At 42.2% G+C, this 17,999-nt stretch overlaps 1 protein-coding gene across 3 annotated transcripts in view; it reads left to right on the forward strand.

Annotated features, from left to right (window-relative positions):
- The window catches only part of IQCH (IQ motif containing H), a 78,720-nt gene that overhangs the window by 18,844 nt on the left and 41,877 nt on the right, over positions 1-17,999 (forward strand). For all 3 annotated transcript variants that reach the window (XM_069985993.1, XM_069985984.1, XM_069985976.1), the window contains exons 5-9: positions 5,670-5,789; positions 7,824-7,944; positions 9,820-9,957; positions 12,790-13,001; positions 14,661-15,203. In XM_069985993.1, coding sequence (XP_069842094.1) covers positions 5,670-5,789; positions 7,824-7,944; positions 9,820-9,957; positions 12,790-13,001; positions 14,661-15,203 — 1,134 coding nt within the window. The remainder of the gene's footprint in view (positions 1-5,669; positions 5,790-7,823; positions 7,945-9,819; positions 9,958-12,789; positions 13,002-14,660; positions 15,204-17,999) is intronic.

The following is a 17,999-nucleotide window of genomic DNA, read 5'->3' on the forward strand; positions in this document are numbered from 1 at the left end:
CATATATGCTTCCTATCCAGTGTAATGTGCTTACTGCGCAGTATCACAAGGAGCCCGGAGCTACAACCATTCAAAATGCTATACAGATACAGTACTGCTGACCATATATACATTCACCATCAATCTGACATTTTTTCTTTTAGTATTTTTATTTTTTTTTTACATATTTCGTATGTTACAAGTTACTCAGGTGGTGTGTGTGTGTGTGTGTGTGTGGGGGGGGGGGGGGGGGGGGGTTACTGTTTCTCATTGAAGAGACCCAGTTGGTGTATGAAGACTTACTATGAGGCAAAGTATGAAAATGAGCTCACCTTTAGAAGCAGAGAGCCCTGAAACAGCTGTCTACGGATGGGTGTCTCATATTTTTGGAGGGAACTCTGACATGGTAATTTGCGTACATTGCTTATTTAGGCATTTATGAATTCTTATTTTCATCCAGCCACAAGGCCATTTTCTGTTGCTGACATTTTTGTAGCTGTTTCACATGGCGTAAACCAGACATGTGGCTGCATTCTCACATGTGGTACTCATTCTTCCCTTTAAGTTATTGCGCATATTGACCGTGTAACATCAGGGAAAATCTGCACCCACGCAGACTTTAGTAATTAGTCCTCTAATCATTCCATACGGAGATTGCCTTGTGAATAGTCTTTAAGGAAATTCTAAATAAATAGATAAATAATAAATAAATAAATAGGGAGATAACCCTATAAAAGTGGCAATACACTCTCTCCTGACCTCCCCATACACTCTCTCCTGACCTCCCTATACACTCTCCTGACCTCCCCATACACACTCTCCTGACCTTCCCATACACTCTCTCCTGACCTCCCCATACACTCTCTCCTGACCTTGCCGTACACTCCTGACCTCCCCATACACTCTCTCCTGACCTTGCCGTACACTCCTGACCTCCCCATACACTCTCTCCTGAACTTGCTGTACACTCTCTCCTGACCTTGCCATATACTCTCTCCTGACCTCCCCATACACTCTCTCCTGACCTCCCCATACACTCTTTCCTGACCTTGCCATATACTCTCTCCTGACCTCCCCATACACTCTCTCCTGACCTCCCCATACACTCTTTCCTGACCTTGCCATATACCCACCCCTGACCTCCCCATACACTCTCTCCTGACCTCCCCATACACTCTCTCCTGACCTCCCCATACACTCTCTCCTGGCCTTGCCACTCTCCCCATGACCTCCCTATACATTCTCTGCTGACCTCGCCATACACTCTCTCCTAACCTCATCATACACTCTCTCCTGACCTTGCGTACACTCTCTCCTGACCTTTCCATATACTCTCTCCTGACCTCCCCATACACTCTTTCCTGACCTTGCCATATACCCTCTCCTGACCTCCCCATACACTCTCTCCTGACCTCACCATACACTCTCTCCTGGCCTTGCCATACACTCTCCCCATGACCTCCCTATACATTCTCTCCTAACCTCATCATACACTCTCTCCTAACCTCATCATACACTCTCTCCTAACCTCATCATACACTCTCTCCTGACCTTTCCATACACTCTCTCTTGACCTCCCCATACACTCTCTCCTGACCTTGCCATATACTCTCTCCTGACCTCCCCATACACTCTCTCCTGACCTCTCCATACACTCTTTCCTGACCTTGCCATATACTCTCTCCTGGCCTCCCCATACACTCTTTTCTGACCTTGCCATATACTCTCTCCTGACCTCCCCATACACTCTCTCCTGACCTCACCGTACACTTTCTCCTGACCTCCCCATACACTCTCTCCTGACCTCCCCATACACTCTCTCCTGGCCTTGCCACTCTCCCCATGACCTCCCTATACATTCTCTGCTGACCTCGCCATACACTCTCTCCTAACCTCATCATACACTCTCTCCTGACCTTGCGTACACTCTCTCCTGACCTTTCCATATACTCTCTCCTGACCTCCCCATACACTCTTTCCTGACCTCCCCATACACTCTCTCCTGACCTCCCCATACACTCTCTCCTGACCTCACCATACACTCTCTCCTGGCCTTGCCATACACTCTCCCCATGACCTCCCTATACATTCTCTCCTAACCTCATCATACACTCTCTCCTAACCTCATCATACACTCTCTCCTAACCTCATCATACACTCTCTCCTGACCTTTCCATACACTCTCTCTTGACCTCCCCATACACTCTCTCCTGACCTTGCCATATACTCTCTCCTGACCTCCCCATACACTCTCTCCTGACCTCTCCATACACTCTTTCCTGACCTTGCCATATACTCTCTCCTGACCTCCCCATACACTCTTTTCTGACCTTGCCATATACTCTCTCCTGACCTCCCCATACACTCTCTCCTGACCTCACCATACACTTTCTCCTGACCTCCCCATACACTCTCTCCTGACCTCACCATACACTCTCTCCTGGCCTTGCCATACACTCTCCCCATGACCTCCCTATACATTCTCTCCTAACCTCATCATACACTCTCTCCTGACCTCACCGTACACTTTCTCCTGACCTCACCACATACTCTTTCCTGACCTCCCCATACACTTGAACTTTTGGCACGGCTGAACATTCATGTATTGGGTGGTGAAGATCCAATATGTCCAACCCTTCTCTCCCCCAGCATCATCTCTGGTAAAGTTGGCGGGTTTGGAGAGATTAAGTCTAAGGTGTATGACCATTAGCCAGAGCAGGGATTTATACATACCCAGAGAACCCAGGATATCTATGTATTACAAGAAGAACTCTTTGCTTTCAAAAGGAACTGTGTAATAGTTCATTTAATCAATGCTGGCTCTGCAGAGGTATGGAACACTGGCTACTGGGTTCCCCCATAAATTGCAGCTAATAACTGGGACTCCCTGCGGTGGGAAACCCTGTGGTCAGTGTATCTCTGGGGATCCCTTCTAACAAGAACAGTTGGTCAAAGTGGAAAGCCCCTTTAAGTAGTTGCGATGTAAATATATAAGTGACAATGTAGAAGGAAAAAGTTGCACTCACTGGAGCTGTATTCATAACCTTTTATTTCTTTATATCAAAATGGACACAGTGCTGACATACAACGAGCAGACGCTAGACGAACAGAGTAGTGACAGACTGTTTTGCACCCAATGGCGCTTCCACGGACCTCCATATGAGGCAGGGATCATAGTACATATTCCCATATGTGAACTATTATGACTGTGTGTGTGTAGGTGTTGGTGGGGGATGCTGTGCTCTAGAAATAAAAGGGTCAGAAGTACTTTCATTTGACCTATATTAAAAGACAATATTATTATCATTTGTGTTTATATGTATGTTGTAGGTTTATGAGCTCCATTAGACACTTTAACCTGCATTCTGTATTCTTCACTCTTTGAGAGGACGACCCCCATAAAACCATTTTTGTGCACATGTGGGTGGTCGGTTCAAAGAGTGTTCGCTGTATCCTTAAATGCCAAAAACCAAACATACTCCAGAATACTGTGTATATATTATGTCAAATGTCTGTCAACTATAAGAACCTTTACTTAATTGACCTGCTCTTGTCTCCTGCACCATCCTTGGGCATGATGCTGCCTACCTTGGCCCTGCGGCAGCAAGCCTCTGACACCTGCTTAAAAATACATATCCTGCGACAGAAGACACGCACCTCATTTCTTAATCGATTGAGAGTGCTGCTTTACCAGCTGTTCCACATGCATGGCATGCAGGCAGGAGCAATGTTATTATTAACTAGTCGGGGGTTCCAGCTGGGAAATTGCCACCTATAATTTGCCACCTTCTATCCTTCAAACAAGGTAAACCTCAGTAGGCATAATAAAACCTAGATCCCGATTGTGAAATTATGTGATTGAGTAGGTCTGGGCCACTTTCAGCAGCTGTCGTGTGCTTGACAGTTGTTGACAATTTGACCGCAGTTTAAATCTGCCTAATTTTCTACTTAAATATATCTATTTTCTTTTAAATATATATACGGTAATCACAAGTTAGCTAAAAAAAAAATGATTGCCTATATTAATTGTTAGGCTAAAAACTACATCTGTAAGCTGTTATAGATTCATACTGTACCTCTGTGTGCCTTACATGGATTTTTATGATGGATCTCATAACAGGTAAGTTGTCTCTAAATACTGAAAGGTTGAAAAAAGATGCATGTTTACTTTTTTTCTTTTTCTTGTTTCAATAGATCTGTAGACTGATGCATTCTCCATGCAACTGAAATACAAAAATGCATGAAAACAAAGCCACAAATGTACCGGACCTCCTGTCAATCATCCCCTCTGAGCGCGCTTACAGGCAGAGAGCGACTACCTCCCTGCCTCTGCCTATCTTGCACCCAGGGAATAAAACCCCTTTTTCTCCAATATAAAGCTTCTGCTTCAGCAGCGTCTGCCGCGGCTGGTACGTGCCACGGCTGCTGCAGGAGCTTTTTACAGTGCTTCTGGGAACCATATCAGCCCAATTGGGCTGATTGGTTCCCTTTAAAGGGCTTGTCCAGGCTTACAGAAAAATAACCACTTTCTCCCAGAAACAGTGTCCTTAGTTTGGGAGGGGTTTTGCAGCTCAGTTCCATTTCATAAAGTGAATGGAGCTGAACTGTAATACCATACACAGCCTGAGCACAGGGGTGGTACTGTTTTTTTCCAGAAAGTTGCTGTGCTTTTTCTAATCTTGGATAACCCCCTTTGAAAAGAAAACCACCAGAATTACATTCCTATAAAGCACCAAGTATGTAGAAGGTTTAGAAAATGACTTTTATATAATATCGGATCACTGTTATTGTCCTTTCTGTATTTGCAACTAGTTTTTTAATTCACTTTGTGGCGGCGCATACCAAGTGTTTTTATAGAATGTATGTCCCTGCATGGAGTTGGTGGTACAGTAGAGCCCGTAATGGTCTATGGGTGCTGTATAATGTATTATGAAATGCCAAGATCTGCTGATCACACTATGGCATTCAGCCCTGGCAGCCCTGCTCAGTAATGTTGGCACCATTCCTTTTCTGAACTGGCCAGACTTTTCAATTTTCAGACGAAGAATGTTTTTCTATTGCAGCTGTAGGTTGCTTATCCGGAGCATTTTGCCTTTTACGTTACTTATTTGCAATGAGTAAATTGTGAGGTGTCACTAATTTATATAGTCACATTAAATCCGATGCCCCTCCAAATACCCCTTGTCTTCTATTCCTCTATTCATTGTAACAGAGAATAGTGTTTTCTATCTCAAACTATCCAGATACGGATCTCAGATGAATGAAATAGTTATGGACATTTCTGCAGCCAAAACCAAGAGTTGGCCCAAAACTTTTTTATTTAAATTTCCACTCCTGAAGTTTACTAAAAGTGCCCATAAATGTAACAGATGATGACCACGTGTAGTGCCCCATCTTCCCCTGGCACATACCTTTGTATTATATTTATTATCTATGATGAGCTTTGGTTTTTCCCTTGTCCAATACTTCTTGGTATAGTTGTATGACTCTAAGTTTTCTGGAATGTAAGCATTATATTTAGTACTTTTTCAGACAGAAGTTTGGATGTGTCATAGGGACCGAGGTTGGAGAAAAGAGAGACCCCCACAGTGGTGGAATCAACGTTTTAGTTGATCGGTTTTTGACAAGGAAAACATTTAGCAAAATGTAGCTTTTTCTAAATCTGCCCAATGTGTTCATCTGTGTTACAGCACAAGCTGACCCTGAGCACACGCATCATGTGTAATCCTGAGAACCTGACTCACCGCGGCCTCCTCAGCCAGAGCTATGGGATCAGCCTGCCCCTGATCAGCTGCAAACCAAAACCATCTGTAAGTCTACCACGTCTCATACTCCGCTGCAGTCATAGCATCTTGTAGTAACATACAGCATAGCATCCACTTACTTTTTCTAACTCAAACATACAGATCTGCTTGCTCATCGATGGAAATGTTAATAGAGATTAGAGGAACCATTCATGGTCCTTACTGTAATCCTGGATTATCTTCTGCTTACTATATGACTTTGTCTGCTATACATCTGGATATACTGTAAAATTATTACTAGGTTTAAGAATACATTTGATACAGTGTATAAAGAACAAAAGACTACGTATATTCTTCAGCTTCATTATGCACGTAAATGAAAGAGTCTTTCTACCATAATAAAAAAATACCAGTATATATAATAAGTCATTGCATTGCCCTATTGCCCTTTTTTTTTTTTCATTTATTAAGGTAAGTTCACATCCCATTTGCCATATACGCATAAACTGTGCTACCAAACATATACCCTATATATAAATGACTGCATGCTTATAGACTTGTAATCATCTGCCTGTTGTTGCATTGCAAAGTGTAGCTCTGCGATACAGATGCACTGTATTGTACGCCAATGTATGTATTCCTTAACAATGTATGTATTCTTCCCAGAAATAATTAAAATATGTCTGGATAATGGACGTTAAACATTGCCTTCTAGCCTTGATGATAATTGTCTGGTTACCATTACACTCTAACATACTAGACATGCCAACATGCTACCATATTTAGTCAACGCGTGTTCACAAGATGCACATTTTCCACCATTTTTCTAAAATTCCAGCAAAATTCTTCAGTTTTGCTGCGATTTTGGAAAACCCATGGTAAAAACTGTGACCTGTGAATAAACCCCTATGGAGAGGCGCATTGACCTGATCTTGGTAAACCGACTGCCTCCCTTTATTTAAATTTTAAACAGCGCTATACTGTAGATCATTGATGATATATGGTCATGCTCTACCCTGCTCGGATGCCAGGCTGTCATGCATGGAGTAACCACTCCACCAGGAGTAACTCTCCATAATAGACATTTCATGCCCTTGTTTGAGGTTGTCTTGGAGATTTACTTTTCATTGTAATCAAATTGATGTTTTCATTGCAATGTACTTACTAAACCAGTAATGGGAAGCGTGACAATTTCCCTGATCGGATGGGGAGGTAATTGTGTGTGTAGGGATGGGGGGAATATTATTCAAGAGAGAGAGAAATAGGGGAAAAAACAGCCTGGAACTAATTGCCGGAGAGTTGGAGCTGATTGGAGTCAGCGTTCCTTACACCTAGAATCTGGGGACATTCTGATATGCTCCATCTGGGATGACAAGGAGAGGAGGATTCTGCTGGTAAACAAATTAATCTTTGGAAAGGTCACCATTTGTTTTAAGTTTTTATCCAGTGCTTGTCATGTGGAATGGGAGATTGGCTGTCATTTCGCTATGCAGGGGCGCACGGTGAGCCTCCGACATTGCCTCTCCACCACACATAAATCCCTGGAAACAGCTCAATGCCTGCTTGCAATGCCATGGACGGCTGCGTTACATCTGTCTCTGGACAGGAAACGAGGGCCATCACTGAATTCCAATAAGATGGGCCCGCGCTTTTCTGCCTGGCCTTATGCCCACGTGCAAAGCATCAGGCAGATTGAGCCAGCTCATATCTTCCTCTCTCAAACCCCCATCCTACCATCCTTCTCTTGCTCCTTTCTGCACCACTGATGTCACCCGCTCTGTGAAACAGATGTAGCGTTTGCAAAAGTTCTGCATGCATTCCCTTTACCACACCTGCCGGATACATTTTCCGTTAAGGTCCAGGGACCAGAAAATTCCTGGGTGCCATACACAGAAATGACGCCTTTTGTAATATTTCTGATAAAGAGGTCAACGCTGTAATAAAGTCTAGCATTGTTTAGCGTCTGGACAGTTTCCAGAGAATGTGTCTACCTCTTCCTGACAGACTGGATGCCCCCTTGCAGCAGTATAACAGAATGAAGCGGAAATAATGTATTCCTAACATCCGTGCGTTCACTGGGTTAAATCTTCCTCCTTATAGGTGCCTATTGAGCAGATTGCCAGAGGCCCCACTGTCAGTCATCTGTCGGTATTACCAGCCTCTCATCGTATGGATGCCTCTCTACCTCCTCCGCCAGTGCATGAAAAAGACATGCAGAAAGGTGAGAGGTGTGAATGCAGACACCACGACCACTACACTGGGGGATAATTACCAGTAACTACCACCTGCTTTCCCTATGGCCAGTGACAACATAATATATGTGGGGAATTAGCATCATTTGGCTGCGACTCGGAGACCACCTGAACTATCATGTAGATGTACATTATTATTCTTTGTCTTTAATTTTTTGGTGATTTTTTTTGAAGAATGTTTGTTATGGAAAAAGACGGCTTGTGTAGAGTGTATGGGAAAGTCGAGTTTTTTAGAAGATGTTCTTTTATTGTTTTATTCTTTTTTTGCTAGGCTTAGCACAGTGTGGTGTTTGTACAGGATATTCCCTCTTCTTATATTACTGGCCGATAAAAGACATTAGGTACAACTTTTAGTCTGAGGACTGTTCCATAAAGCACAGGCTGTGGACTACTCCATATGGTGGAGGCTTAGGAGCAGGGGTCATGCCATATATGTCAGGGGTCAACAGTTTTATGAACCTACTATCCAACAGCAGCTGCTCTGTTCATAAATAGCTAATTTAAGGCCATTTAACCTCTCAGATGCTGCAGTCACTAGTAACCATGGCATCTAAGGGGTTAGACTGATGGAGGGGGCCCTCTCTATGGCACAATATTTTTTTCTCTGCTGCTACCCAGTTTCAGTGTGCCAGTTGTCATAGCTGAAGATCGGTAGAATCACAACACACTGCAGGAGATCGGTAGAATCATAACACACAGCAGTTCAAGTATTGCAGTGTATTGTACAAGTGATCAGTCACATGTTTAAGTTTACTAGCGGGATTAAAAAAGAAAGAAAAAAGATTCTAAAATTATGTAAAAAAAACAATAGAGCACTGTATGTATAGAAAAAAAACATCAATGCAATGTTTTATAGAGCTCAAAGGGGTTTTCCAGTGAGCAGAAAATGTCCTACCTGTTCCCAGGAGTTCCTCTTCCTCCCTCTGGCCATCTGAGAAGTAAACCTTCTAGGATGGGGGGGAGTGCATGTTGTTGGCGATGCTCAGTAGTAGTAGTAGTAGTTGTAGACTAATGTTACCAATATTTCAGTGTAATCGGGCAGCTATTAGGCATTGCGTGAGGATGTGGTTTCACTTGCACACAATGTTCCAACATGGCTTCTAAGATGGCCAGAGGGAGGAAGTGGAGTGTCGGGGAACAGAACAGGTAGGACCTAGTCTGCACTCCAAAATAACTTTAAATGGCAGGTGCAATGACTGGTGTGCAGTCACAGAGGAGGGATTGCAGTGACTTCCAGGCATGCTTCCCATACCCTCCACCATCCAGTCTGGCCTAGTTGACAGCTTGAGTGCACTTTCAGATGTTACCACTAAGGCTGGGTTCACACTGCGTTTTTGCAATCCATTTTATTCATCCGTTTTTTGCAAAAAACGGATGCATTTGTGTGCATCCGTTTTGATTCGTTTTTCCATTGACTTTCATTGTAAAAAAAAAAAAAAAACGCATCAAAACGGATTGTTTTTTTTGCGTCTGTTAAAAAAAAACGGATCCGTTTTAATCCCTTTCTTTTTTACAATGGAAGTCAATGGAAAAACGGATCAAAACGGATGCACACAAATGCATCCATTTTTTTCATCCGTTTTTTGCAAAAAACGGATGAAAAAACGCAGTGTGAACCTAGCCTAACTCAGTGCCAACAGAACATTATAGATGAAGCCTACAAAGCAGGAATCTGGTGAAGAATGCCATATACAAGTTAGATAAGGGCCTGAAATAGTGTGATTCCTCATGTACACACATGGCAGGTTATCCTGAAACGCCGGGTACGCTGTAAATCTCTTGTATATGGTATAATTAGCATTTAACAAGTGTTCCTCACTCAAGAATGAATGCTCTTTCTTTAGGAATCCTGGGTCTGATACAAAGAGGCCTTATTCCTCCTGCTGCTCGTCTTACCTTGGTTCCTCCTGCTATAAAACAACAACCTGTACCCCTCCATGGTGCCTATGCGAGAAGAACAGCCTCACTTACACAAGGCAAAGGTACATTTCTGTAAAACTTACTGTAAAATATTCCTGCAGCCAAAACCAAAGACCAAAGTTAAACTGAATCGTCATCAGACTGTGCTGCTACCCTGTGTCATGGCAGCATGGTTCTTTTTACAGTTAGTCAAAATGTAAGAAGAAAAATTGTGTCATTTGGCTAATAGGATCAATCAGAGAATACGCCGGGTACCCCTCTCAGCATTCATTGGCAGCTGTCTGAGGAGTTATTGGAAATGAATGAATCTTTATCTGTGTGAATTTAATGATGATCTATGACCGCAATAATAGAGCGGAATGGTAACCTTATCGGGGAAACCGGTTCAATTGAAAAGAGTCTCTAGTAGCCTGCTGAATTTCCTTTAGTCTGGATGCAGAGAAAGGTATCGCCAACCTGGACCAGGTTTGCGGAAGGGGTCCCTTCAGATGGTGGCGCAACCGATTATGTTCAGTAAAAAAAACGCCACTAAAACCACTCCATGTGATTGAGCTAATGGTACTCATGTGGGGTACCTGATGAAGGCTCCACAGTATATTTAGGAGCCGAAACGCGTTGTACATGTTTTTGGAATAAGAATTTTATAGTTTTTATACCCCCACTTGAGTACCATGAGCTCATTCACATGGAGCGGTTTTAGTGGCGTTTTTTTTACTGAACATAATCAGCCGCGCCACCATCTGGAGGGACCCTTTCCGCAAGCCTGGTCAAGGTTGGCGACAACTTTCTCTGCATGCTGTACACTTTGGCTTTCAGTCAAGAGTGACTCTCGGTGAACTGCATCAATTTCTAGAAGTGTTACAATCTGGTAACTTATTGTGGGCAACCATTATTTTACTAAAGAACGTCAACTGAAAGCCATGAGAGGCAACATGTGGCGGCACATATCACTGAGCTGTTAGTATCCCTCATATACTATTAGGGGTCATATTCGAGCGTCCCTCATCATCACACTGGCAGATTAGACAGTGTGTGGCTCCACAACATAGACAGGATTGAAGCCTCCATAACTCAAACTTCACCGTTGTTGGTTCCTGAACAAAACCTGAATTTGTTGCTCAAGACAATAAGTCTCCAATCTGTGGCAGTATACTTTTCTCTTTGATGACAACACTTCAAGTAAAGGCAACTTGGCATAATGGTCATGTGACCCCAAATATCTAGAGGCGGGGAGGTGTAATGAAGGTGCCCCTTGTGTCTCGATGGTGGATAAGCAAATTGCTTTGACAGCAAATGATAATGTTTTATAAAAAAAAACACAATTCAGCATATGTCCTTAATGTGACCTATAACCCAAGTCCTATACCCCAATTGGACCATTGACCCAGAAGCAGCAAGTAACAGCAGCCAGTCGGGTGTTCATGTAAAGAATTATAAAAATGCATTGTAGAGGGAATATTATTTTCAAAGATGACATTGAATGGATTTTGTGAAAATGGGTCAATATGTCTCTGGAGTTTACAGACAATACCATGCGCCTTCTAGAACATAATACAAGCAAATTGGTTCGCTCCTCATTATGGAATAATTGTCTAACGCTGATCATAGATGTGCAGATGTTTCATGTTTCCACCCAACACCCGAAATTTACTCCTTTTTTTACAGCGAACATTCCCAGACAGAACATGCAGAGATTTTCATTACCATCTGAATGATTCTGAACAACAATATTGCATTACTTCATTGGAAATGATCTTTCTATTACCAATTACACACTCAAATACAGTAACAAAAGCCTTCTCCAGAGAAAAATTATCAACATGACCAATACCCTTTTTGACCAATACAAGAGATTATTATTATTATTTTGTCATTGTAGATGCTAAGATTATTGCTATAAATGACCATAATGTTCTTGTTAATGCTTTATCTACAATTTCATTAAGTAAAACCCAAAAGTCCGAACACCAAAAGCCTCAAAGGGCTGTAGGAGCAGACTAAAATGGGGCATATACTTGGTTTGAGGAAGCTCATTAGTTTAAAAACATCATCCCTGCAGGATACAGAAGTCTGGTTGAGCGATACAACAAATGCATTGTCTTGTCTGAGGGCTATGTGGAAAAGTAATATCTTTAGTTACTTTTATGAATGGGTTAAAGGGGAACTCCAGTGATTTTTTTTTCTTTTAAATCAACTGGTGTCAGCAACTTATATAGATTTGTAATTTACTTTGATTTAAAAATCTCAAGTCTTCCAGTACTTAATAGCTGCTATATGTCCTGCAGGAAGTGGTGTATTTTCTCCAGTCTGACACAGTGCTCTCTGCTGCCTCCTCTGTTCATGTCAGGGACTGTCCAGAGCAGTAGCAAATCCCCATAGAAAACCTCTCCTGCTTTGGACAGTTCCTGACATGGACAACAGTGGCAGCAGAGAGCACTGTGTCAATCTGGAGAAAATACACCACATCCTGCAGGACATACAGCAGCTAATAAGTACTGGAAGACTTGAGGTTTTTAAATAGAGATAAATTACAAATCTATATAACTTTGTGTAACCAGTTGATATAAAAGAGAAAAAGCCAGAGTTTCCCTTTTAATGTATTTGGCCTTTTACTTTTTTTTTATTACCCCCATACAATAATAGCGCCATACAAAGCCTTATTAATATCTCACTACAGTATCCAAATACAGCCAAATATTACACACAATACTCCTATTCACTTCCCAAATAATACTACTATACAGTGTTTAAATAATACCGTCATATAGATCAGTGCATAGAATAAGACAGGGAGACGCGTGCAGCTGTGATGTTAAGCCGTTTCCAGGACTTTGCTATTGGCGGACTTTGTTTTATATGCTATCTCATGCTTCTCATATTTGACCATCTTGCAGCCAGAAATCGTATGAAGTCATCAGACCCCTCATCTGAAGCGGACCACATCCATGACGATGCAAGCAGTCACTTTGATGAGTCTAAGAGTGAGGTACCAGAAAGTGGCCTGGAGACGCCATCAGTACCTCATAATGTGTCTGCTAAAACTACAAGGACATCTACAAATGGAAAGTATAAGGAGCAGCCGGGCTACATATCTCCAGAATCCCAGGTATCTGATCTAAGGTCACTGTCCACAAACTATGTAATACATTACTGTGGGGGTGATGGACAGTAAATCTCTCACTGATGTATGAAATTAATGATCTGATTAAAAGGAACCTGTCACCAGGTAGGAGGGCAGCATGGAGTATAAGAGACTTGCTGATGTCAGCGATCTGTCTCTTAAAGGGAATGTGTCATCAAAAACAGTTTTTACGCAATAGGTAATTTTCTATGTTAGGAATTTTTGGTGTTTTCTTACTGATTTTCTGCAGGATAGGGTCTGCAGGTGTTTATTGTACCTATGTCCATGAGGCTTGCTGTAAAGCATATCTGCAAATGTTGTTAAGTGTAAGGTTATTCATTGCAGCACAATGCCCGCACTATAATGGGGGTTTTACACAGAGCGATAATTCGCCCGATCGCACGATTAACGATTTTGAATGAACAATTTTTTTTAAATAACGATCAGCGTTTAGACGGAACAATACATCGTACGGAAAAATCGTTTTGCGACCGTTTTGCGATCGCTTAAGTCTATCTTATACATAGGTGAAATCGTTGAAAGACTGTTTACATGGAACGATCTGCGAATTTTTTGCGAACCATCAACGACGATTTGAGAAGTTGTTGAAAGATCAAAAGGAACGATTTCTCGCTCGTCGCTTGATTGTTCGCTGCGTTTACACGTACGATTATTGTTCGAATTCGACCGTTATCGTGCAAATTCGAACGATAAATCGTTCCATGTAAAACCACCATAAGGCAGGAGTCTGATGTACTCATGAGATGCAGGTGCATCTGGCTGATGATTGACAGTTATTACTTGGTATAGGGAGTGGCTGAAGGGTGGGAATAGACCTCATCTTATGAATACATCGGAATCCTGCTTGACAGCACTGACGTCACACTGTAACAAAACTACAGCATATCTACAGGTAACAGTCTTTAGTTAGAAGCCACTAATAAGCCTGAATGACAGAATTTGGACATGTATTAGATGGTAATAAGAGTCTGTCTAAATAGTCATGCTGAAAATGTGTTGCAGATCTTCCCAGTTGGCTTTCATAAGAAAGTCTGAGGCCATGTTCTTACATGGCAAAACATCAGCCGTTGCTTGAAACGGCCATGTCAAACAACGTCCGCTGTCTGTGATGTTAACCTGGCCAATCAGCCAATCACTTCATTTTAATTGGCCACTCCAATTAGCCATAGCACACAATGTTAAGTACGTCCGGGAGCCCCACTTTACATTGTGTCCACAGCCAGTGTCCGCTGTTCACTGAATAGCGGCCACACGAAAAAGACATGTCAGTTTTTTGTGCAGCTGCAGAGAACCACGTCCATAGTGTATACAGTGTGTTTCATGTAGATTTCATGCAATCTAATGTAATGCCGCAGTGTTATTAAAAAACGGCCGTTGTTGAAAAAATACACTGTGTGAACGAGGCCTAAATCTGCAACAACTCTGCAAAACTTCAGTTCTGTGTAAAAGTAAACTTAGGCTTTTGTTCACATGCAAAATCAGCATGTTTTACCTGTGGGCTTTTTCACGGGTCTGCCTTTCATGTCACCTTATGCATTGCGGAATGTGCCTATATCCTTAGGCTCAGTTCTAACACATTTAGTTCCCTATACCTTGGCTTTTAATACTCTTATCTTTTAACAGGACGCATGGGCATTATCCCCAGTTACTCCAGACATGGGTCACTGCTTCACCATCCATGATGGATTAATTGACCCTAAGGCTGCTGACTTTCTGGCCTTCCAGCAGCATTATTGCCTCAGCTGGGCTAGCTATATGACCTTTTTGGAGAGGTTACAGACGTTGCTCCAGGCTTACACTATACCTACTGCAGTAGTAAATGGAGACAAAATGAGAACAGCTACACTGGATCTAGAGCTGGGTAGGACACCGTCAGTTTCCGATCTTCTATCTGTGTTAGAAAACAGATCATGGGTTCAGAAACTCATGAGCCACCCTGGACAGCGCTACAAGGCAAGAGATGGGAAGGAGGCAGCAGCCAGCAAGATCCAGGCCACATGGAGAGGCTACAGAGAGAGAGTGGCATATCTAGCATATCAGCGCCAAAGGTGGGCTGCTGGTGTTATTGCCATTGCCTGGATCCTGCATGTACAAAAGTCACGTGTAAAGAAAATGTTACAAGAGTCCAGGGAACGGCACTTACAGAACTTCCGATCCCGAGGAAAGGTGAGAACATTTTTGGCTTTGGTATCATTGTGAATTTACTGTCAACTCACTTAGCAGAGAATCAGTGACCTGCCCCAACTAGTAACATAGCTGAGTGGCCTTTTCCTGTGTGTTGAGGCTGAGACCATGAAACAATGAACAACAAGATGACCTGCCAGACACCCCCTTTTAAAGTGTACCTGTTGTTATAACGTTCAAGATCTAAAATCAGCAGGGGATGTGACATAAAGCAAGTTTGCAATTTATATTCATTCATTTTTTTAAAGGGGTTATCCAGCGCTACAAAAATATGGCTACTCTTGCCCCATTCTTGTCTCTAGTTCAGGTGTGGTTTGCGAATAAGCTCCATTTACTTCAATGGAACTGAGTTTCAAATCCCACCCAGTCTGGAGACAAGAGTGGTGCAAAAGTTTTTGTAGCACTGGATAACCCCTTTAAGTTTTCATGGAAAACACGGCACTTCCTGTGTTCTGTGTTCCTGTGGGGGTTTTTTCTTCCCCCAAGAGCCTTAACACAGGAAGTCCTGTGTTTCCCAGGCCATCTGAGCGCTCACAGAGAGAAGGCAGTCATGTTACTGGCGGGCACATTAGGCTGTGACTCTCTGTACTGGCCAGGACTTCAAAAGACTAAAAATCTGCCTTCAGGAGACTGGACCTGGATTTCTGGTAAGTTCAGCTTTGTTAATAAGCATGCTAACTAAAAAATAATGACTGTAAATTGCAAACTTGCTTTATATCACATCCACTGTTGATTTAGATTTTGAAAGTTATACCGACAGTGACACTTTAACCTCTTGAGGACCCATGCCGTACGGGTACATCATGGAATCCTGTCACTTAAGGACCCATGCTGTAACCGTACGTCATGGAGTCTGACCTATAGAATAAAGATAAAATGTCAGTTTTACTGTAAAGTGCATTACATAAACACAGAAACCCCCCACAATTTGCAGAATTGTATTAGTTTTTCCCAATTTCACCCCATTAATGATATTTTGGGGGTTCCGTCATACATGGTATGGTAGATCAAAAGGCGCCTTTACAAAGTACACCTGTTCCTGAAAAAATCAAGACCGGACATGGCCCTGTAGCTGGAAAAATAAAAGAGTTATGACTCTTAGAAGATGAGGAGGAAAAAACAGCTACTTCTATCTGTAGATGCTTAGCCAGTTTTTGCATACTGATGATCATCGCAACAATAGACCTCAACACACCCATCATTTCAGCAACTTGGGTCACAGACCCCCCCAACAGGCACGCATCAACCATCATCCCCCTTTGCTACTTTGTCAAGTCTGACATATAAACAAATAAACAGATTTTTAGACATTAACTGTGATGGCAGGTCTGTTGGGAAGAGTTCAGAGTTATTATGTACAGTACATGGGCCGTTTACACAACAGATAAATGGTAAAGGGAATCTGTCAGCAGGTTTATGCTGTCTCTTTGCAGCCAATAGGTGCCCATACATCCCCACTAGCTGTTGAGTTATGGTCTTCGTCAAGATATGTTCCAGCTATATAACCAGAAATCATTGTAAATACAGGTTGATATGTTCATACAGAAGATACCTTGTCCCTGTGTATCCTCTACAATGCAGCATGTGCTTAATTCTCCATTCTTGCAGTATCCAGAAAATTAATAAATACCATATACCAAAATAAATGAATGTGACAAAACGCGTCTACAACCAGCGGAAATTGGTGCATCATTCTGTAGAGCGAGTGTGCCCTAAAGCAACATAATCATAAATTGATACTTAATGTACATTTCAGTCCCTCTCTTTGGCTTGATTCCAGGTTTTAATCATGTGGCCAATCTTTTGTTTTAGCATTTCTTGCTATATGATTTTTTTATTTTATTTGAAGCTTTTAAAGCTGGACATCTTTATTTTAGGATCCAGAATTTTTTAAGTAGCCAGGAAAGTTTGGAAGCCAATATCATACATACTCATACATGTCCACTAAAATGTCTTACTTTAAGGGGGTTGTATGGGGATAAAAACATGGCTGCTTTGTGCTAGAAACAGCACAATATATGTCCATGGGCTGCTCCACTTTTAGGTGGCTGAACTGCAGTACCAGTGAACAAGTGTGGCACTGTTTGTGAAGAATGGTTTTTTTATGCTTATACAATCCCTTTAACTACAAGCCCTTTGCCTTAATTAATGGTCGTCATGATAAACTGCTTGACTCTTGGCATTGTTAACAACTGTAGCACGTGCTATTCCAGTTCCTTCAACATGGAAAGTGCTCATGGGCCTCCATGCATATAACTTCCTAAATGAACAACATGCTAATAACTAAAATAGATAGTTCAGGAGAACTGGCAGATATATCAGATGTATTAAAGGGAAACTTTATCAACCTCTAACCTATCTAACCTGCTGATATCTCCTTATAGCACACAGGGCGCTAAGGATAACGGTAAGTTTCTTATCTTCATCCTCGGCACCATTTCAATGCAGATTGTTGTTATATTTGTAAGCTAATAGGGCAGTTTGGTGCACTGGGGGGCGGACCCATCCAGCCCACTCCACTGATGTTCATTAGAAAGGGCAGGCCGGCTGGGGCAGATCGTCTGGGGGCGATAGCATATGGATTTAACTATAAGCTGCACGCAAACTGCGCCAAGGATGAGTGGAAGAAATTTACTGTCATCCCCATGCTGTATATAAGGAGATATCAGCAGGATAGATTTGTCTAAACTGATGGTTAAACAGCTGATAGTTTCCTTTGAACAAATATAAAGTGTTTTGTTTTTTTTTTAATTATCATTTGTTTTGCGTTATCAGGGA

The sequence above is a fragment of the Dendropsophus ebraccatus genome, chromosome 1 (genome assembly GCF_027789765.1).
Source record: "Dendropsophus ebraccatus isolate aDenEbr1 chromosome 1, aDenEbr1.pat, whole genome shotgun sequence".
Classification (NCBI taxonomy): domain Eukaryota; kingdom Metazoa; phylum Chordata; class Amphibia; order Anura; family Hylidae; genus Dendropsophus; species Dendropsophus ebraccatus.